Source organism: Lutra lutra, chromosome 3 (assembly GCF_902655055.1).
Source record: "Lutra lutra chromosome 3, mLutLut1.2, whole genome shotgun sequence".
Classification (NCBI taxonomy): Eukaryota; Metazoa; Chordata; class Mammalia; order Carnivora; family Mustelidae; genus Lutra; species Lutra lutra.
Window position 1 is genome coordinate 71,152,061 of NC_062280.1, and position 22,523 is coordinate 71,174,583.

Genomic DNA, 22,523 nt, shown 5'->3' on the forward strand with positions numbered 1-22,523 from the left:
CTATCCTTCAAATGGATTCAGTTGACATCTATAGAATACCTTACCCAACAATAGCAGAATACACATTCTTCTCAAGCTCATAGGGAACATTCAGCAAGACAGACCTCATTCTGGGCTATCTAACCTAACTTAACATATGTAAAAGAATAGAGGTCATACAAACAATCCTCTTAGACCAAATGGAATTAAACCAGAAATTAATAACAGAAAGTAAGTCAGAAAATCCCAATGTATTTGGAGATCAAACAACACACTTCTAAAGAACATATGGGTTGAGGAAGTCTCAAGGGAAATTTTATTTTACTTTTTTAAAGATTTTATTTATTTATTTGACACAGAAACAGAAACAGCAAGAGAGGGAATATAAGCAGGAGGAGTGGGAGGAGAAGCAGGCTTCCCGCTGAGCAGGGAGCCCAATGTGGGGCTCAATCCCAGGACTCCGGGATCATGACCTGAGCTGAAGGCAGACACTTAATGACTAAGCCATCCAGGCGCCCCTCAAAAGAAACTTTAAAATATTGTAACTAAATGAAAATACAACTGCTGAGTAATAAAAAACCTTGGTTGGACTTGTCCCCAGCTCCTGGGTGGGAGGCTCTAAATCCTTGACTTTGTGTGTGTGTGTGTGTGTGTGTGTGTGTGTGTGCGCGCGCGTGCGGATGAATGCAAGTGAGGGGGTGGCAGAAGGGGAAGGAGAGGGACAAGCAAACTCCACGCTGAGCACAGAGCCTGACATCGGGCTCAATATCATGACCCTGAGATCATGACCTGAGCTGAAACCAAGAGTCGGATGCTTAACTGACTGAGCCACCCGGGCGCCCCAGGTTGCATTTTAATTTGTTTCCTTCACTGTGCAGAAGTTTTTACCTCTATGAAGTCCCCAAATTTCATGTATGCTTTTGTTTCCCATGCCTCAAAAAGATTGCTGCCTGTGTTCTCCTCTAGGATTTGCATGTTGTCCTGTCCACATTTAGGTCTTCCATCCATTTCGAATTTATTTTTGTGTATGATGTAAGAAAGTGGTCCAGGGCGCCTGGGTGGCTCAGTGGGTTAAGCTGCTGCCTTCGGCTCAGGTCATGATCTCAGGGTCCTGGGATCGAGTCCCGCATCAGGCTCTCTGCTCAGCAGGGAGCCTGCTTCCCCCTCTCTCTCTCTCTGCCTGCCTCTCTGTCTACTTGTGATCTCTCTCTGTCAAATAAATAAATAAAATCTTTAAAAAAAAAAAAAGAAAGTGGTCCAGTTTAATTCTTTTGCATGTAGCTGTCCAGTTTTCCCAAAGCCACATGTTGAAGAGATTGTCTTTTTTTCCACTGGATATTCTTTCCTGCTTTGTTGAAGATTAGTTGATACAGTTGTGGATCCATTTCTGGGTTTTCTACTGTGTTCCACTAATCTATGGGTCTGTTTTTGTGCCAGTACCATACTGTCTTGACCACTACAGCTTTGTAATATAGTTTGAAGTACGGAATTGTGATGCCTCCAGCTTTGCTTTTCTTTTTCAAGACTGATATGGCTATTTGGGTCTTTTCTGGATCCATACAAATTTTAGGACTGTTTGTTCTAGCTCTGTGAAAAATGCTGATGGTATTTTCATAGGGATTACATTAAAAGTGTAGACTGCTTTGGGTAGTACAGACATATTAACACATTTGTTCTTTTAATCCATGAGCATGGAATGTCTTTCCATTTCTTTGTGTCATCTTCAATTTCTTTCATAAGTGTTCTATAGTTTTCAGAGTATAGATCTTTTACCTCTTTGGTAAGATTATTTCCGAGGTATCTTACAGAACCTTGAAATTTCCTGAGTGACCAGAGTGTCTGTTATTCATGATGGGACCTTGTAGCTTATATTAATGAGGTGACTCATGGTAAATGCCTAAATAGGTTATGTTAAGGAGATGAGTCAGGACAGGGCTGGCCACACCAGAAAGACCAACCATGTAGAATGTCAGGGCTTTGAGCCGCAGGACATTAGCCTGACATCTGGAGAAGGGAGAGAAACTAGGTAGGAGTTCAGCTATATAGCCAGTAAGTTAATCAATCCAGACTATGTAAATAAGCCCTAATAAAAGCTGTGGCTTAGTTGACCTTCCCTAGTTAACAATACTCTGTGCATAATTGATGTGCAAGGAAGGTGACATGCCTAGACTCCATGGGAAAAGGACCCTGGACGTTAAGGGTTTGGGATGGTGGGCAGAAGAAAGGCAATTTTAATTGTGTAAGTGTGAAATTTAAAGGCAAAGAAAATGATACTAAATCTACCTTCTTTACTACATATTGTATGATTTCATTTATATGAAATATCTAGAATAGGCAATTTACCAAAAAAAGTAGAAAGTAGATTAGTGTCTGCCCAGGGGTTGGGGAGAATAGAAGCTAGAAGGTGAAGGGCTGAGAGGTTTCCCTTTGGGGTAATGAAAATATTCTAAATTATGGTGATGGATGTACAACTCTTGTAAGTACATGAATTCAGATCACTGAATTGTAATTTTAAGGTATGAACTATATGGTATGTAAATTTTAACCCAATAAAGCTGCTAAAAACACAGCTGATCAAGAAAATGAAGACAGGCAACAGACTGGGAAAAATGTGCAGGAGACACATCTGGAAAAAGACTATTATCTAAAATACAAAGAACTCTTAAAACTCAGCACTAAAAACAACCTACTTTAAAAAATGGGCCAAAGGCCTTAACAGACACCTCACCAAGAGATACATAGATGGCAAATAAGCATATGAAAAAAATGTGATGCATCATATGTCATCAGGGAAATGCAAAGTAAAACAAGATACTACTGCACACCCATTAAAATGGCCAAAAATTCCTAACATTGGCAATGATAAATGCTGGTAAGGATGTAGATAACAAGAACGTTCATTCATTGCTGATGGAACTGTAAAAATGGTGTGGCTACTTTAGATGACAGTTTGGTGGTTTCTTATAGAACTAAACATACTTTTGGGTGCCTGAGTGGCTCAGTCGTTAAGCCTCTGACTTTGGCTCAGGTCATGATCCCAGAGTCCTGGGATAGAGCTCTGCATCCGGCTCCTTGTTGAGTCTGCTTCTCCCTATCCCATTCCCCCTGCCTGTGTTCCTGTCTCAGTGTCTGTCAAATAAATAAAATCTTAAAAAAAAAAAAATCAAAACAAACTAAACATACTCTTACCACACTATCCAGCAATCATGCTCCTTGGTGTTTACCCAAAGGAGCTGAAAACTTATGACCACATAAAAACCTGCACATGGGTGTTTAAAGCAGCCTTATTCATAACTGCCAAAACTCGAAGCAACCAAGATGTCTATTAGATCAATAAACTGTGGTACATCCAGATAATGAAGTATTATTTAGCACTGAAAAGAAATGAGCTGTGAAGTCATGAGGAGGAAACTTCAGTGCATATTACTAAGTGAAAGAAGCCAATCTGAAAAGGCTACATACTGTAAGGTTCCAACTACATGATCTTTAGGAAAAGGTTAAAACTATGGAGACAGTATAAAGTTAGTGGCTGTCAGAGACTAGAAGGAAATGAGGGATGAAGAGGCAGAGCACAATTTCTAGGACAGTGACACTACTCTGTATGATACCATAATGGTGGAAACATATTATACCTTTGTTCAAACCTACAGAATGTACAATGCTGAGCAAGTCCTAATGTAAACTATGGATTTTGGGAGATAATAATGTGTCAGTGTAGGCTATCAGTTATAATAAATGTGGGGCACCTGGCTGACTCAGTGCAGAGGAGTACACCAACTCTTGATCACTGGGTTCTAAGTTCGAGCCCCATGTTGGGTATAAAGATTACTTAAAAATAAAATATTAAAAAATTCTAACAAATATACCACTCTTGTAGAGGACGGTGATAATAGGAGAGGCCATACATTTGTGGGGGCAGGGTGCTATGGGAAATTTCTGTACTTTCCTCTTCATTTTGCTCCAAACCTAAAACAACTTTATAAGAATAATGTCTATTAAGAGAAAGCACAAAAAAACAAAACAAAAAGATTAACTAGGAGGCACACATGTAACTGTTAAATCTATTAAGAAAGCAAAAAACAGTGTGCCTGGGTGGCTCAGTTGGTTAAGCAACTGCCTTTGGCTCAGGTCATGATCCTGGAGTCCTGGGATAGAGTCTAGTCCCACATCTGGCTCCCTGCTCCATGGGGAACCTGCTTCTCCCTCTGACCTCGCCCCTCTCATACTCTCTCCGTCTCAAATAAATAAAAATAAATCTTAAAATACCCTTCTTACCTTAAACCCCCCCACTGTGGATTTTAAAAAAATGTTTAATTTCAGTTTACACTATAAACGTGAGAGAGACGGCAAGAGTCAATGATAAGAATAAGGGCCAAAGAGTATGGATAAGAGGTGGGCAGGCCATTTAATTGTACCGTAATATAAAAATATTTTATAGGGGCGCCTGGATGGCTCAGTGGGTTAAAGCCTCTGCCTTCGGCTCGGGTCATGGTCCCAGGATCCTGGGATCGAGCCCCACATCGGGCTCTCTGCTCAGCGGGGAGCCTGCTTCCACCTCTCTCTCTCTTCCTGCCTCTCTGCCTGCTTGTGATCTCTGTCTGTCAAAATAAATAAATAAAAACTTTAAAAAATATATATTTTATAAAAATTCAGTCACCACTGAAGCTTTAAAGTTTTATGGGTAATTCTGATGTATTTAGAATACATGGAAACTTACAAAGTTAAGATGATCTTATCGGTAGAAAAGATACTCTAAACCAGCTTAGCCAAAAGAAGCATTTTGATTGCCTAATTTAACTTTGTAAAGGAGAAGTAAATCTTATAGCTGGTCTCTGTAAACCTCACAGCTGGAACATTCTAACAGCACCTTGCAGTTTCCAGTGATCAAAGTAAGTTACTTTATATACTAAACTAAGAATTTCATAATAGAAATAATGCAACACCAGGGGGTGCGGTTATCATGAAATAATTACACTCCTGGGAGATTACAGGCACAAGGCTGTACCCCAGGGGTGTGATTATCCCATGATAACCACATCCACTGAAATTGCATTATTGCAAAAATAATCTCTATTCACTGGTGAGACATTATTCAATAGGTGATTTTTTAAAATGAAAAGATTTTTCAGCTTGAATCAGCAAGTGGATTAGGAAATTGGCCAGTTTATTTCTCATTGCATTCAATTCAGAATACAACATCATTATTACTTGCTTTCCTATTTGATACAGTAGAATTTTTTTATTTTGTTTTTGAGAAACCTTTAAGAGTTTCTCCTAATGTTAAGTGGCTCTGGTAAATTCAGGCCAAACTTCAAACATATTAACTGAGCAATAAAATTTTAAATAACTTACTTCTATGTATACAAATTTTAATTTTTCTAAAATGATATTCACTTAAAAATTACAAATGTACAACCAATGTTAATATATCGGTCTATTTCCTGTCATTTTTCTACAAGTACATGTCTATATGTCTACCTAAAGACAGTAAGAGAAACACGAATGGAATCCATGTAGCTACTTTGTTTTATAATGATCTTTTTACCTGACCAAATGTTTTCAATAACATCCATATCATTAGGAAATCTTCTTATCATATCAATTGTTCTTACATATAGCTGAAGATGATGGTTTTCAACCTTGACAGTGCATCAGAAATAGATCATTAACTTTCATCATCTTCTGTGGTATCACAGATGGTGAAAGTTACTGATCTATTTTTACCATAATTTTATCACAGAGTTCAGTGCTTTGAGATAGTCTCAGATGAGTAAGATAAAGGATTTTAGAAATTAAAAAATACCCTGTGTGTTTACCAGTATTTGTTCTCACACATATGTCAGTTTTAAAGGGAAAATGGAAATGGAAATTTTCCTAATGCCTTCTTCTATAAAGAGTGAGGCAAAGAATTAACTCAGACTGCTAGTTATTTCTCATCATGAATATATCACTTACAAAACACCAGTATCTCTTTGCTTTATTTAGCTGTTCCAACTATTCTGGAAATAAATTTAATATAGGAGTATAGAGGAAAACATTAGCCTTCTGAAGGATATCACAAAATATTCAATGTCTGTAAAGCCTTAATTTTAAGTTTCTTTCCCAATTTTAATCACACATTTTAACATAAAAGTAAAAGAAAGTCACTTGTAATTTCACCAAATCATTAAACTATTTTCATTCTTCAATGTTTCCTTCTAGTCCTAATGTATATGCATATAGTTTTATATTATCAAAATCTTAATGTACATTCAATTAGTATTCCTAAATTCACTAAATATATCGACAGTTTATTTTGCATTCCCCTAGTGCTGGATATTTAGTTTGTAAGAATGAAAACTTAGAAATGATGCTGAAATGAACATTTCCCTTAAAATCAAAATAGGGATTTTCATCACATTACCATCTTTTCTTCCCCACTATACTATCCCACTTCCAGAAACAACACATACCACACCACACAGGATATTCTATGACATCATTTTTGCCTAAAACTGTTTTCCTAAATTTCAGATCATCATCTTTCAGGGGTGAGAGTCTCAGACTCCTCTCAAGACTACGATTCAATAGGAACTTGGGAACCAATATTTATCTTTAACAAAAAAAAAAAAAAAAAAGAAATTTTAAAAAGAGAGCATGCGCAAGCAAGCCAGGGATGCCGAAGGGGCGGGGGTGGGGCAGAGAGAGAGGGCAGACTCCCTGCTGAGCAGAGACCCTGGTGCAGGCAAGGCTCAACCTCACAATCCTGAGATCATGACCTGAGCCAAAATCACAACTTAAATTCTTAACGAACTGAGCAACCCAGGAGCTCCCCCTTATCACTTCCTTATAAATTCCTGGAAGCTGAATTCCTAGGTAAAAGGATAAGAGTTTTTTTTAAGATTTTACTTATTTGATAGAGAGAGAGACCGCGAGAGAGAGACAGCGAGTGAGGGAGCACAAGCAGGGTGAGTGGGAGAGGGAGAAGCAGGGAGACCAATGTGGGGCTCGATCCCAGGACCCTGGGATCATGACCTGAGCTGAAGGCAGATGCTTAACGAATGACCCAACAGGCATTGCAGGATATGAACGTTTTTAAGGCTTTTGATACATATCATCAAATGACTCTTTAAAAAGGCTATTCCAATTTATCAACAGTGGATTAAAATGTTAATTTTACCACACTTGCTTCAACATTGGATGTATCTTCATCTAAATCTCTGCCAAATTTGGTAGGCAAGAAGATAGTGTATTGTTTTAGTTTTCATTTCTTTGGTTATCTGACAGAGAAAGAGAGAGCACAAGCAGGGGGAACAGCAGAAGGAGGAGGAGAAGCAGGGAGGCTGACATGGGAGTCAATTACAGGACCCTTGAGATCATGACCTGAGCCGAAGACCTATGCTTAACCAACTGAGCCACCCAGGCACCCCTATTTCTTTGGTTATTAATGCTGCTGAAAATGTCCTCATAGGTTTAATGGCCATTTGGAGCCCACCTTTTCTGAGCTACCTATATTTATGTCTTGCTCTTTTGCGTTTATAGGTTCACCTTTTTCATGTTGACTAGAAAAAACATTTTATATATTAGTAATTTCGACTATAGTATTTCACTGAAGTTAGTATTTATTTTATCCTCTACCACTCCACTGCTCAATTCATTTAGATACAGAGAAATAGTCACCAATTTGTACATATCTCAAGCTTGGTTACAAATACATTAAGACTTACTAGAAGCCAAAAAATACAGCTTTTTTCTATTTGGTTCACTTTATTTTGAAAAGGTTTATAAGACTAAAGAATAGTACTACAGTATAACCCCAACCTAAGTGGGCTCCAAAAACTTTGTAAAACTTTGTAAAATGAATGATTAAAGTTTATGAATGTAAATGGACAGTGGAAAAGAGCTAATAAACAGCTTTGCTGTACCTGAAGTCACCATTTCTAATACTTTTTTTTTTTTTTTTAAGATTTTGTATGTGAGAGAGACAGAGATGGAGCATAAGCAGGGGGAGGAGCAGATGGAGAGGGAGAAGCAGGCTCCCCAGTGAGCAGGGAGAGCCTGATGTGGGGCTCAATCCCAGGCGCCCAGGATCATGACCTGAGCAGAAAGCAGACACTTAACCGATTAAGCCACCCAGGTGCCCCTCACCATTTCCAATACTCTTAAAAATAGGTTAACAGCACAAGTTCTTCTGGTTGCTGTTACAGACTGTCTAATACAGAATCAAGACAAAGCAGGTCTACTGATTACTAGTCTGGAGTCTATCCTACTCATTCTCTCAGAAGTAGGATCAAAGTGAAATGAAGCTGGGGACAAAGACAGCCATTACCACTGTGTCTGCCCCTAGACAATACAGGAGCCACAGAGTTGTAAGGGCACCATAAGGCTGGAGTGAAGGAAAAATAAGAAAGATGCAACCCCTTCCAGAAAACATATATACTTTTCAGAGACAACATCAGATTCCTATGACTACTAAAATCAGTAGTCAGGTTCTTTACGTATGACCTAGTTTACCCCCATGTTCTTTGGGGCTTTACTTCTTTTGGGACCCCTCTCTCTTCTTTCACCAGTTGAGTGGGGGAAGGGGAGGAGGGAACAGCAGTATGTGGGTTTTACGAGTACCTGCACTGTGGAATCAGTATGATATTCTTTTGTCAGAGATTGCCAGGTACAGACCAACATTCTCTCACCACTGAGCAAATAGTTTCCCTCTAGGTAAAATGTGATTTCTAAACCTTCTTTAGAGCAGTAAAGATTAAAACAAAAAATCTACTGCAATATTCTGTGTACTTCTCTACCCGTTCTAATATGCATAACATCATAAAAGAAACAGTGTCAAGCAGCTCCTTGGTGGATCAGTCAGTTGAGTCTCCAACTATTGGCCTCGACTCAGATCTTGATCTCAGGGTTGTGAATTCAAGCCCTGCACTGGGCTCCACAATGGGCGTGGAGCCTACTTAAAAAAAATAAAAAATAATAAAAACATAAAAATGAAAAAAAAAACAAACAAAAACCCAATGTCAAACTTGACAATGGATCAAATTCCTAAACTCTTAATATGGGCACTGGCATCCTGAATCCTAAAGCCTGCCCCTGGCTTGCTGGAAGGGAGCAGGATCTCTTGTAAGAGAATAGAAGCTGAAGGTCTTATGCTGATTGACAGTGAACCTTGTGCTTAAAGGTGGTAGTGAAAGCCTGAGAGTCCAAAAAAGTGCATCAGAGGGCTGGGGAAGTGAGAGGATAGGCCTTCACGCCCAGAGCATCTACTTCAGTACAGCAGCTCTGCCTCTGCTCTGTCTATATACTGGGGTTTCATGTAAGACAGCGTTTTAGAAAAGGTTCTACAGCTTCTTAAATAACGCTGAAAAACCTCTTGAGTTATACTATCAACCTTATTTTAAGATGAGTTGAAGCTCATAAAAGTGAAGTAATTTAAGATTACAGAGTTAAGCAGGTTATTTTTAATTTATTATGACTTAAAGTTGGATTGGTGTGGTTGTTTCAATAATATACTAATAAAGCACTGATAAATTTAAAATTTCTCAGCTTCAATATCTGAGAACTCAAATGAGCCAAACCAAATCAGACAAATATTTTTAAGTTGGCAATAATATGCAGGAAGGTAAATAACTATCAAGTAAAACTCAATTTTAAAGTATTTAACATCTTTTTAAACTCAGTTTTGATTTTATCTCTGAACTAAAATGATATAATTGCTGAGTCTTCTAGTCAGCCTACACTTACAATTCTGGAGGACATGAATATGAGAAATAACCATCTCTTCCTTCTATTTTTAGGTTACTAACTTAATGAACTATGCTTAGTATATCTCTTACCTTTAAAATCAAGTTTATAGGGCCCTGGGCTAGAAAAATTAAATTCTAACAGCATTTCAAATTCAAAATATATTATCAGAGTTTCCCACTGACTATCATATTTTGGGTATATGACTTAGTCCAAAAAAAAAAAAAAAAAAAAACCAACAAAGGAAAACAATACCCAGAGAGATTAAGAAAAATATTATCTTTCCTTGTTTGTCCTTGGTACAAATTCTAAAACAAACATAATTCATGTCTAGTGCTTACCTGAGCCATCAGTGGGAACTGAACTTGCATTGATTCCAGAAAGACCAAACAGAGGACATTCTCGATCTGTGTTGACATGACCCCATTTGTGACATTTAATGCACCTCACGTTTCGAACCTGAGAAATAGTGAACATTATTTTAGCTAGTAAGATAGTAAGAATCTAACAAATTTTCAAATCCCTACTTCTTGGTAGAGTTTAAGTTAAATTACTGTCATTTTTAAAAGATTTCCAGTGAACGACTCCATCAATATATTTGGTAATTTAACATAAATACTAAAATCTTTTAAAATTCTGCCTAAAAGCTAAGCTGAATCCTATTGCGTTTTGACTGTTACTTGGTGGCAATAAAACAATGTCATTCAGAAAGAAATGGTAAAATACCAAAAAAGAATTATGTCATGGCTTCATCTTTTTTTTTTTTTTTTTTTAATTTATTTATTTGACAGAGAGAAATCACAAGTAGGCAGAGAGGCAGGCAGAGAGAGAGGAGGAAGCAGGCTCCCTGCTGAGCAGAAAGCCCGATGTGGGGCTTGAACCCAGGACCTGGGATCATGACCTGAGCCGATGGTAGCGGCTTAACCCACTGAGCCACCCAGGCGCCCCTGTCATGGCTTCATCTTAAATTCTCCTCTTTTTTTTAAAGGATTTTATTTATTTGACACAGAGAGAGAGAAAGCACAAACATTTTATCAGTCTACTACATTTAATGTTTTCTCCCCTAGTCCTTTTACTATCTGGTACAAATCAACACCACAGAGCCCTTTTCAGCTTACATACCTTTTGGACAACAGTATAAAGAAGTATTTATTAAATAAAAATTATTCTTACAAAGTAAAATATGGCTCACTTGCCTGAATACCAAAGGGCTGATCTCTGATGTTCATGTCATCTTTGGCATATCTATTAAGTAGAGAATATGTACATAGTATTAAGAATAATTTAATAAATGGCAGTTATTCTGAAAATAGTTTTACAGTTCTAAATACATTATAAAATGTGTAATTTCAATAAACACACAGACTATGAAATCTATTTAGCATTTCCAAACACCACTTACTTATTAATTGTCCAGTTTGATGATTAGTGATTTAAAAAATGAAAAACTATACAAAATTAAAGTTTATGATCAAGTAAATTAGTTGTATAAAACAAATAATGTAAAATACCTTTAACATTAGTTGCCTATGCTAGTGAAGAAAAAGACAATATAAGATGGGATATTAGATAAAATTAGTGATATGTGTTTCATTTTAAAAGAAAACTGGCTCTTACTTTTCCCGGGGGGCTCCCTTCTGCCATTCAAATTTGTATTCAGTCTCTCCTTCTGTTTCTTCTTTCTAAAAACATTCAGTAAGAAGTCTTTCAATTTTTCCATAAAATTACAATCTATTGCCAAGTAAATCCAAACACAGAAAATAGTACTTTACCTCTTTGTTTTCTTGATTGCATATCAAAGATATGGGAGAAAAAAAAGGGAGCTCAAGTTAAAAACTTCAACACTAAAGTCAGCTATCATATACTCTATTATGATGTCATGGTATTTAATTATAACTTGTAAGAAATTATTGGTTTGACTTTTTTCTTCTTTCACAAGATAAAATTCAAATCTCTAAAGGATAAATACAATATTGGGGCATCTGGGTGGCTCAGTGGGTTAAAGCCTCTGTCTTCGGCTCAGGTTATGAGCCAAGGGTCCTGGGATCCAGCCCCGAATCGGGCTCTCTGCTCCTTCCTACTTCTCTCTGCCTACTTGTGATCTCTGTCTGTCAAATAAATAAATAAAATCTTTTTTTAAAAAAAAAGGATAAATACAATATTGAACAAGATAGTACGTAATAAGCATGCTAATTCCTAGGGTTTTTTTTTTGTTTTGTTTTGTTTTTTTACTTATTTGACAGAGACACAGCAAGAGAGGGAACACAAGCAGGAGGAGGGGAAAGAGAGAAGCAGGCTTCCCGCTGAGCAAGGAGCCTATTGTGGAGCTTGATCCCAGGACCTGGGGATCATGACCTGAGCCAAAGATAGACAATGACTGAGCCATCCAGGTGTCCCTAATTCCTAGTTTTTAAACTTTTTTATTTTTCATTGACAGAATATTATGCTATCTATATGTATATTAAGCAGGACTAAAGATGTATACACAAATTTATAAAATAAGTGCACTTCTGTTGATGCTGAAAATTTTTCCTCCTCGAAGTTCAAGTCATTAAAAAAAGTCAAGTCACAAAATATTACTAGATTAAACAATTATTTCTAATATTTATTCTATTATACTGATTTCAGTATTTTACTTTTATTTTTATTTCTTTAAAGATTTTATTTATTTGACAGAAGAGAGATCACAAGTAGGCAGAGAGGCAGGCAGAAGAAGAGGGGGCAGCAGGCTCCCCACTGAGCAGAGAGCCCAACATGGGGCTCGATCCCAGGACCCTGAGATCATGATCTGAGCCAAAGGCAGAGGCTTAACCCACTGAGTCACCCAGGCGCCCCTGATTTCAGTATTTTAAAATTGTATTTACAGAATAATAGCAACTTTAAAAGATGAAAGAGCAACCTTTAGGTATGTATGTATTTATTTGAAGATTATTTATATACAAATTTATTTATTTAGAAAGAATGGAAGCAGGGAGAGGGAGAGAGAATCCCAAGCAGACTGTGTGCTAAGCACAGAGCCCCATGTGGGGCTTAATCTCATGACCCTGAGATCATGACCTGAGCCCAAATCAAGAGTTGGACACTTAACCAACCGAGCCACCCAGGAGCCCCGAAAGATGACGAACAATTAAAAAAAAAAAAAAAAAACTGTCATAACAGTTCTCAATCTTTAGCTGTACAAACATCAAAGACTAAGAAAAAGGAAATGAGGCAAGTACCTTTTTTAGCTCCTGGTGGGGCCTCATACATGAAATTAAGGCCATTCTTTACACGCTCATCTCCCATAAGCAACCTAAGTGAAACAAGAAAGTTAACAATTTTACATAGGAGGAAAAAGTTACAGAATAAACATTCCTCGTCTCTCAAAACCCTAAGGAAATTAACAGAAAATATTTTTGTCAGAGATAAAGTACCAAAACTTTACTTCACTGATTAGATTACATCTGAAGTACACGAATGGAAATTCAAACAGTGCTGCCTCTTTAGTAACTGGTTTTAATTTCTGAGACTTTCTCATTACCTGAGAGATCTTTGCCCTTCCAAGAGAAAAGGGGAAAAATGCCACGGTCCCTCTCACATGCTTTTCTTAAACTCTGAAATGCTATGGAAATAATGACAGCTTTGAAATCCTATATGCCAGCACAAATTTGGAATTAAGTTAAATAGTGCCAACATTTTTTCTTAATTGTGAGGGATCAGTTTTGGAAAAATGAATCTCTCTGGAATTTCTTTAGAAAGTCAAATCCAATTAATGCTTGTAATAAGAGTCAAAGTTAATAGGAGAATCAAATTCTCTGATGAGGCCAAAGAGGAGAGAATAGTTTAAGATACTCTACAACAGGTTAATTACTATGATGGAATCAATGTCTGCTGCACCTCAAAAATCATTTTCTTTATAGTTCTAACATTGAAGTTCCCAGTTTAGGTTCTGTTTAGAGAGATATGCCGTAATTTAAAAAAAGAAAAAAAAAAAAAAAGCTCTGCAATAAATTGAATGGCTGAGTTAAAGTTTTAATTCATAAGATCCAAGTAAGTACTGATTATAAAGATGAAAGCTAAAAAGTGAATAGAACCTCCTTTTATATTTGAGAAAGGCAATCACAAAGGGTATATTACATAATTATCATTCTTCTCTTATTTCCATTGGAATCTATAAAGAACTGTTAAAAAAAAAAAAGAAAGAAAAATGGATGACAGGATCTATAGCCATATAATGGAATATTATTTTGCAATAAAAAGGAATGAACTACTGATAACATGCTACAAAAAAGATGAACTTTAAAAACATTAACCAAGTGAAAGAAGCCAGTCACAAAAGACCATTTATATGTATGATCCCATTTGTATGCCAAGTTCAGAATATGCACATCTACAGAGACAGAAAGTAAAGTAGTGGTTATTTAGGGTTGACAGGTAGAAGGACAGGGTGTGGGAATGGGAAGTAACAGCTAACGGGTACAACATGTTCTGATATTAGATTATGGTGATGGCTCCAAAACTCTGTAAATATATATACTTAGAGCCAAAATACACTTTTAACAGATTATATATTAAATTAACACCATTTTAGAAGTTAAAATCAAGCACATGAAAAGCTCAATATCACTAGTTACTAGAGAAATATAAATTAAAACAATGAGCTACCACCTCACACTAATTAGGATGGCTATTATGAAAAAAAAAAGGAAAATAATAAATGTTGGCAAGAACATAGAGAAAATGGAACCCTTGTGCATGACTGGTAGGAATGTAAAATGGTGCAGCTACTATGGAAGAGTTTGGTGGTTCTTTAAAAGCTAAACACAGAATTACTATATGATCCAGCAAATCTATTCCTAAGTATATACCTAAAAGAACCGAAAACAGGGACTTGAACAGATAGATATTTGCATGCCAATGTTGACAGAAGCATTACTCACAAAGGCAGAAGCATAAACAAAATATGGTATATACATACAATGGAATATTATTTAGCCACAAAAAGAAAAAAAGTTCTGACACATGCTATAATAAAGATGAATCTTGAACACACTGTGCTAAGTGAAATAAGTCAGACGCAAAGACAAATATTTTTATTCTGCTTATAAGAGGCACCTACAACAGGCAAATCCATAGAGACAGAAAGTAAAATAGTGGTTACCAGGGGTTGGATATAGGAGCTAAACTGGCAGAGCAGTCAAAGGCCAAAACTGAAACAATCTGAGCACCAAAATAAGTAACAACAGTATTGGTTTATAACCCATTAACTAAATATCCCTGAGTCCATACTGATAGAAATAAATAATTAAATAAATAACAACATGACGGAAAGGGAAAATTCTTCTTTCCACAGGAATTCAAATTTTAAAATGTAGAGGGAATGAGAGGAATAGATTCGACCACCACAGTAGTAACTAATGCAGGCAATATCTACCAGTGAATGCTAAATTAGTGAACAAAAGTTCAAGGAAAAACAGGGTGTCTGTATAGCTTCAAATACTAAATTACAAAGAGAATAAAGTAACTCTTTTTTTTAAGATAAAGAATAAACAGGGGCGCCTGGGTGGCTCAGTGGGTTAGAGCCTCTGCCTTCGGCTCAGGTCATGATCTCAGGGTCCTGGGATCTAGTCCCGCATCGGGCTCTCTGCTCAGCAGGGAGCCTGCTTCCTCCTCTCTATCTGCCTGCCTCTTTGCCTACTTGTGATCTTCCTCTATCAAATAAATAAATAAAATCTTAAAAAAGAATTAAAAAAAAACTTAAAAAAAAAAAAAGAATAAACAGGGAGTGCCTGACTACTTCAGTTGGTAGAACGTGTGACTCTTGATCTCGGGGGCTTGAGTTAAAAGTCTCATGTTAGGCATGCAGCCTACTTAATTAAAATAAACAAACAAACAAACAATACAACTGAGCCGAACCATGTATCACATTTTTTATAGGCCCCTATAACAAAGAGGCCCACTGCTATTTATTATCTTGCATGAAAGTAGGTAGTCAATAATTAAGCTAACCAGATTACATAGAATTAGTGAGGAAAGTACTTCATTGAAACTGAAAATTTCTGTAATTAAAAGTACTTAATTGAAACTGAAATATTTCTGTAATTTCTCTCTTGATATATTTTGTTTATTTTAAAGATTTTATTTATTTGACAGAGAGAGACACAGTGAGAGAGGGAACACAAGCAAGGGGAGTGGGAGAGGAAGAACAGGCTTCCCATGGAGCAGGAAACCTGATGTGGGACCCTGAGATCAAGACCTGAGCCGAAGGCAGAGGCTTAACCCACTGAGCCACCCAGGCGCCCCTGTTTGTTCTTTATCTTAAAAAAAAGATAAGGCGCCCCCTGATATGCTATATTTTAAAGAGAATATTTGGTAACAGTTTAGTAGTACTTATGTTCCATATTTTGATGAAGAACAGAAATGAGCTGAAGAAAGTATGGTCTATATAACTAAAGCAGCACTCTTCACTTGCTTGATTAACCAAGAGCAACCAGCATGAGTTAGACTTGGTAATATAAACATAAAATGAGGGGCGCCTGGGTGGCTCAGTCGTTAATATCTGCCTTTGGCTCAGGTCAAGAATCCCTGGGATCGAGCTCTACAGCAGGCTCCCTGCTTGGCAGGAAGAAGCCTGTTTCTCCCTCTCCCACTCCCCCTGCTTATGTTCTCTCTCTTGCTTGCTCTGTCAAATAAATAAATAAATAAAATCTTAAAAAAAAAACAACAACCATAAAATGACAACACATAAAGGGCAGATACTACGCTGGAATAAACCAATAAAGTACTCTAGCTATGATCCTGCCTTTAGCAGATCAATGACATGTAGGTCAAGTAGACACACTTCATTTTACTTTTTTTTTTTTTTTTAAGATTTTATTTATTTATCTGACAGACAGAGATCACAAGTAGGCAGAGAGGCAGGCAGAGAGAGGGGAGGAAGCGGGCTCCCTGCCGAGCAGAGAACTCGACGCGGGGCTCGATCCCAGGACCCTGGGACCATGACCTGAGCCGAAGGCAGTGGCTTAACCCACTGAGCCACCCAGGCGCCCCTTCATTTTACTTCTTGAAGGTGCTCTGTGTATCCCTTCATTTCAGTGTATGCTAAAGAAATATCTCTGTAAGCAGTCTCAGTAGTTTGAGTATAGACTTTCATTGTTCTTCCAAGCTTTACCTAAGTTGGGATTTGCTTATAACCTGTATATGGAGTCACATTAATGTATTTTTTTCTTAAGATTTTGTTTATTTATTTGACAGAGAGAGATCACAAGTAGGCAGAGAGGCAGGCAGAGAGAGAGGGGGAAGCAGGCTCCCCACTGAGCAGAGAGCCCAATGTGGGGCTCGATCCCAGGATCCCGAGACCACGACCCGAGCCGAAGGCAGAGACCCAACCCAGTGAGCCACCCAGGAGCCCTTAACGTATGTTTTATGTGAATTATGGATATGGTTGGAAAAAGTGGCAGTGTACAGATATAAGAGTAAAGAGGGTACAGAGGAAATAGAATCCTATCACTGGGGCATTCAATTCAATAAAGCCAATTTAATATATGATTTAATAAGTGATCATTCTCATGCAATTGATTATTCTAAAAACACTAGCATAGAAGCAAAATAAGTCAATCAGAGAATGACAATTATCATATGACCTCACTGATAGTGGAATTTAAGAAACAAAACAGATGATCATTGGGAAGAGAGGGAAAAATAAAACAAGACAAAATCAGAGAGTGAGACAAACCATAAGAAACTCTTAATCATTGGAAACAAACTGAGGGTTGCTGGAGAGAAGGCAAGCAAATGCGTAATACATGATGTAATAACTGGATATTATATAAGACTGATAAATCACTGAATTCTATCTCTGAAACTAATAATACATTATATGTAAATTAACTGAATTTTAAAAAAAAGCCAACCACACACACACACAAATAAGAACACTAGCATAGTGGAATTTCTCACCTATTATCATATGATTCTTGTTCTTTAAGATACTGTTGCATTAATTCTTCTTGTTTCTTCTTATCATATGATATTTTCTGTTCTGCCATCCATACCTAAATTAATGAAGTAAAAAATTTAAGTTAAATAGAAAGTTTGCTTTTTTTCATAATAAAATATAAAATGCTATCATATATAGCTTACAACATAACCCATTTTGGCCATAATTACATCACCACAAAATAACAGCTAAAAAGTCTGATTTGTGCCTTGATACAGGTCCTTAAATCTAGTCATTCAAAACAGCTAAACTTTCAGGCAAAAATATAAAACTTAAGAACCACTTTGAGCACCTGTTGTACAAAAGTTCTTGAGTCTTATCTCAGAAAAGATAAGTCTGAGTTCATCTCAGAAAAGAGAATGACTATTTCTCTATATGGAACATGTCTAGTCTAGGGCACAACCAGTAGGAATAACTAATGCCCACAAATGCCAATGGGTAACACACTCCAAAAGAGGAGAAATGGAGGATAAGGAAAAGAAAAAAAAGAAATTGAAAGGCAGTTGTAGAAAAAAGGGAAGAGACAAGAGAGGAAACAGAGATAACACAGAGATGCATCAAATGTCTTGGAGTTGCTTAAAGGCACCAAACCACAGGATGAATGTATCCCTATGTGAAATCCTCAAAATCATAAAAGTGGTGGAGGTAAAAAGCCCACACAACTTAGGGGAAGATACTTAATCAGGTTAATTCTTGGGTAAAAAGGTATCAATGCCTTCCCACTGCTTTTAGAGTGAAGAAAAGGACACAGTATCTCACAACCATTCAATGTAAACAGCAAGTCAAAACTTTTTCTCAAATATGCTGAGTTTTAAGAACGTAAATTGGAGGACAAATACTTACACTGATAAAATTATAATTATTAACTGTGGGGGCAGATAGGTGTGGCAAGGAGGGTGTAGGACAAGACTGCCATTGCTCAATTTTAGAAGCAAAACAGGGATAGTTACCAGTATTTGAGTAGTGATGAAATAGGAAGGGGACACTGTTTGAGATGTGGACAGAAGGAATTCATATGGAAATAAAAGCAAAAACAGAAATGAAAAAGAATTCTTCAGGGACAGCATATACCAGAAATTTCTTTTGGTGTAAGTTTCCTGAAAGTTTCTTTCACTGACTTCATACTTACCAACGTAATGTTAGAGTACAAAAAAACCCTACACTTGGGATAAGCAGTAAAAAGCACATCTGGAATATTCACCATAGCTCAAAGTGAAAACAGCTGCAACAAAGACATGCAGGGTGTCACTGCCTAGTAGAGTAACAGATTAATAATAACGTTCAAATGAATAACATACTATTTCTAACAGAATAACTACCATTTATTTAAAGCTCTAGGCTTAACAAAGTTATTTTACTAATCTCAATACATACTGAGTACCATGGACTGGAATAAAAATAAAACACACTTTTGCCTTCAAAATGCTCTGAATCTGGTAACAAAAAAATCATTGAGCTTTTCTGTATGTTCAAGCTATTTCATAATAAGAAGAATGAATTGTGTAAATAATAAAGTTTGATATCAGGATAAGAGAAATATGCATAAGATAAATAGAACATGATAGTGATTAGAGGACAGGAGGAAGTCTGGTATAATGGAATACTTTATGGCAAGTCTTGGTTTTTAGAAGTTAAATTTTTTAAAAGATTTATTTATTTATTTTTTAGAGAAAGAGAGTACTCTCACAAGAGTGGGGGATGAGAGACCCCACTGGGCACGGAGCCTGACAAGAAGTTCCATCTCACGGCCCTGAAATCATGACCTGAGCTGAAACCAAGAGTCAGACACTCAACCAACTAAGCCACCCAGGCACCCCTAGAGGTTAATTTTTAAAAAAATTATTTATTTGACAGAGAGATCACAAGTAGGTAGAGAGGCAGGCAGAGACAGAGGGGGGAAGCAGGCTCCCTGCTGAGCACAGAGCCCACAGGGGGCTCAATCCCAGAACCCTGAGACCATGACCCGAGCCAAAGGCAGTGGCCCAACCCACTGAGGCACCCAAGCACCCCTAGAGGTTAGTTTTTAAATTAAGCAACTACGTTTGCAGGTAGCCAAGGTTACCGTTTCTTTTCTTTCTTTTTTTTTTTTTTTAAGATTTTATTTGACAGAGACACAGCAAGAGAGGGAACACAAGTAGGGGGAGTGGGAGACGGAGAAGCAGGCTGCCTGCTGAACAGGGAACCCAATGCGGGGCTCGATCCTACGTCATGACCTGAGCCGAAGGCAGATGCTTATGACTGAGCCATCCAGGTGCCCCAAGGTTATCATTTTTTACATATCTTTCCAAAGATATTCTAATGCATATATAAATAAAATTATCCGAGATCAGTAAATAAAAGCTTTCCTGGTGTTGGGGGGAGGAGGCACTGAATATCATTCTACTATGGAGTTATCCCATCATTTATTTAACTAGTCTCCTGCTGTACTGATGGGCATTAAGAAATTTCCAATCTTTTGCTTAAACTCTGCTTCAACAAATAACCCCATATATAAGTAACTTCATACATGTTAAGCACGGTTTTGAAGAGGATCAAAATTCTGCCAAGGAAAAAACAGGGTAAGATATTATCAGTAGAGGGAACAACTCAGACAAAATCCCAAACATGTAAAATAGGAATTAAGTAGTTTGGTATTGCTGGAGTATAAAATCTGAGGAAGGATAGCCATAGGTAATGAAGAAGGAAAAATAAATTCAAGTCAGATAACTAAGTCTTAATCCTGTAGTATTTTAACAAGGAGCCAAAAGAGATAAGACTTGTGCTTTAAAAAGACCACTCAGGGGTGCCTGGGTGGCTCAGTCGTTAAGAGTTTGCCTGCAGTTCAGGTCATGATCCCAGGGTCCTGGGACTGAGCCCCACATCACTCCCTGCTCAACAGGAAACCTGCTTCTCCCTCTCCCACTCCCCCTGCTTGTCAAATAAATAAATAAATAAATAAAGTCTTAAAAAATAAAAAAGACCACTCTATGGAAACAACCCAAATATTCATCAACTGATGAATGGATAAATAAAATGTGCTATATCCATACAATGGAATTATCCAGCAATAAAAAGGAATACAATACCAATACGTTCTACAACATGGATGAGCTTTTAAAACATTATACTAAGAAAGAGAAATGATTCATAAAAGGCCACATATTGCATGATTCCATTTACAGGAAACATCTAGAATAGGCAAACCTACAGAAACAGAAAGCAAGAGCATGGTTACCTAGGGAGGGGGAGCATGGGAGGTTAAGGACAAATGGAGAGAGACTACTAACAGATAACAGGTTTTTGGGGGAGGTGATGAAAATGTTCTAAAATTGTGGTGGGGACTGCACAAGTCTGAGAATATACTGAAAACCACTGAATAGTACACTTTAAGTGAATGATTATATGGTATGTGAATTATATCTCAATAAAACTGTCAAATTAAAAAAATACTATTCTGATGGCTATGTAGAGAATGGGGTCAAGACTGGAACAACAACAGAAAATCCGTTAGGAAATTTAACAGTCTAGGTGGGAGATGATGAAGGTCTAAGCTATGAAATAGGCAGTAGTGACAATGAGGAGAGATGAATTCAACAGATATTTGGAAGGTAAGACAATTTATTAGCTACCTAGATATGGAATCTTGAATTTCTGGCTTTGGTGTCAGGATGAAGGATTGTGTTCCTACCTCTACTTCTTACTAATATGAAATAGGAAGTATAAAAAGAAGAGCAGATTTAGGATAAAAGATATATCCATTTCAGATATATTGAGATGTCTGTAATATACCAAGATGACATTGTCTAGTATATAGTTGTCTTGAGGTACCTTGAGCTTGGGGGAGAAAATTTAGAATGTAGATTTGAGTCTGGAGTAAAGAGGGAGTAGTTATAACCATGAAATTGGATGTGATTGTCTGGGAAAGCATATTAAGTATGGCATAGGCCAAGGATGAAGCTCTGGGTATTTTAAAAGCAGGTTACAGATAAGTTTGTGTGTAGGGACAATTAACATTTTATTGAGCTAATGTGGTGGGCCCAGTGCTAGGTACTTTGTTTCAAAATACCTTTGTTTAGTCCTCAAAACAATTTCTCAAGTCAAGGTAACTGATACTGGTCATTTTATTTATTTATTTTAAGATTTCATTTTATTTATTTGACAGTGGGAGAGTGAACAAAGGCAGGGGAAGCAGGAAAAGGAGAAGGAGGCTTACCGGCCCTGAGCAGAAAGCCGGAGGCAGGGCTCGATTCCACCAACCTGGGATCATGACCCAAAAAGGAAGGCAGACGCTTAAGTACTGAGCTACCTAGGCTCCCGGATACTGGTCACTTTAAATTCACAGGTTGGGAGACTGAGGATAAGGGATATTAAATATCTGTATAAGGTCTCAGGACTAAAATGTGCCGAAATAACTAGAATCCAGGTCTGATTCCAAGGTTAGACTTTTCCTACTTCACCACTTTTGCTTTCCACTGCCATACTATTCAGCAGGGTTTTTCTGTACTGCACTCAGCTGACCTGTAACTGATTATTTAAAAAGCCAAAACGGGGGCGTCTAGCTAGCTTAGTCACAGAGCGTGTGACTCCTGATCTCGGGGGTTGTGAGTTCAAACCCCACGTTCGGTGTAGAGATTACTTTAAAAAAAATATAAGCAAATACATACATAAAGTCAAACGTCGTTGTGCATCTGAACCCAATGTAACACTGTGTATACTTCAATTTAAAAATATTAAGTTAAATAAAGAGCCAAACTTCAAAGAGGTCATCTGACAGAGGCTACATTATCGGGTGGGATAAAAAAAAGGAAGCAAGAAGTGACTTTATTTCCCTTTTAAGATTTACCTTAAATATGGGGCGCCAGGG

General features: G+C 37.3%; 1 protein-coding gene across 1 annotated transcript in view; it reads right to left on the reverse strand.

Moving 5' to 3' along the window:
- Window positions 1-22,523, reverse strand: part of CIR1 (corepressor interacting with RBPJ, CIR1) — a 42,827-nt gene that overhangs the window by 19,567 nt on the left and 737 nt on the right. The window contains exons 2-7 of the mRNA XM_047722196.1: window positions 17,641-17,735; window positions 12,921-12,994; window positions 11,475-11,485; window positions 11,320-11,384; window positions 10,899-10,947; window positions 10,044-10,161 (exon numbers count right to left, since the gene is read on the reverse strand). Of these exons, the coding sequence (XP_047578152.1) occupies window positions 10,044-10,161; window positions 10,899-10,947; window positions 11,320-11,384; window positions 11,475-11,485; window positions 12,921-12,994; window positions 17,641-17,735 (412 nt within the window). The remainder of the gene's footprint in view (window positions 1-10,043; window positions 10,162-10,898; window positions 10,948-11,319; window positions 11,385-11,474; window positions 11,486-12,920; window positions 12,995-17,640; window positions 17,736-22,523) is intronic.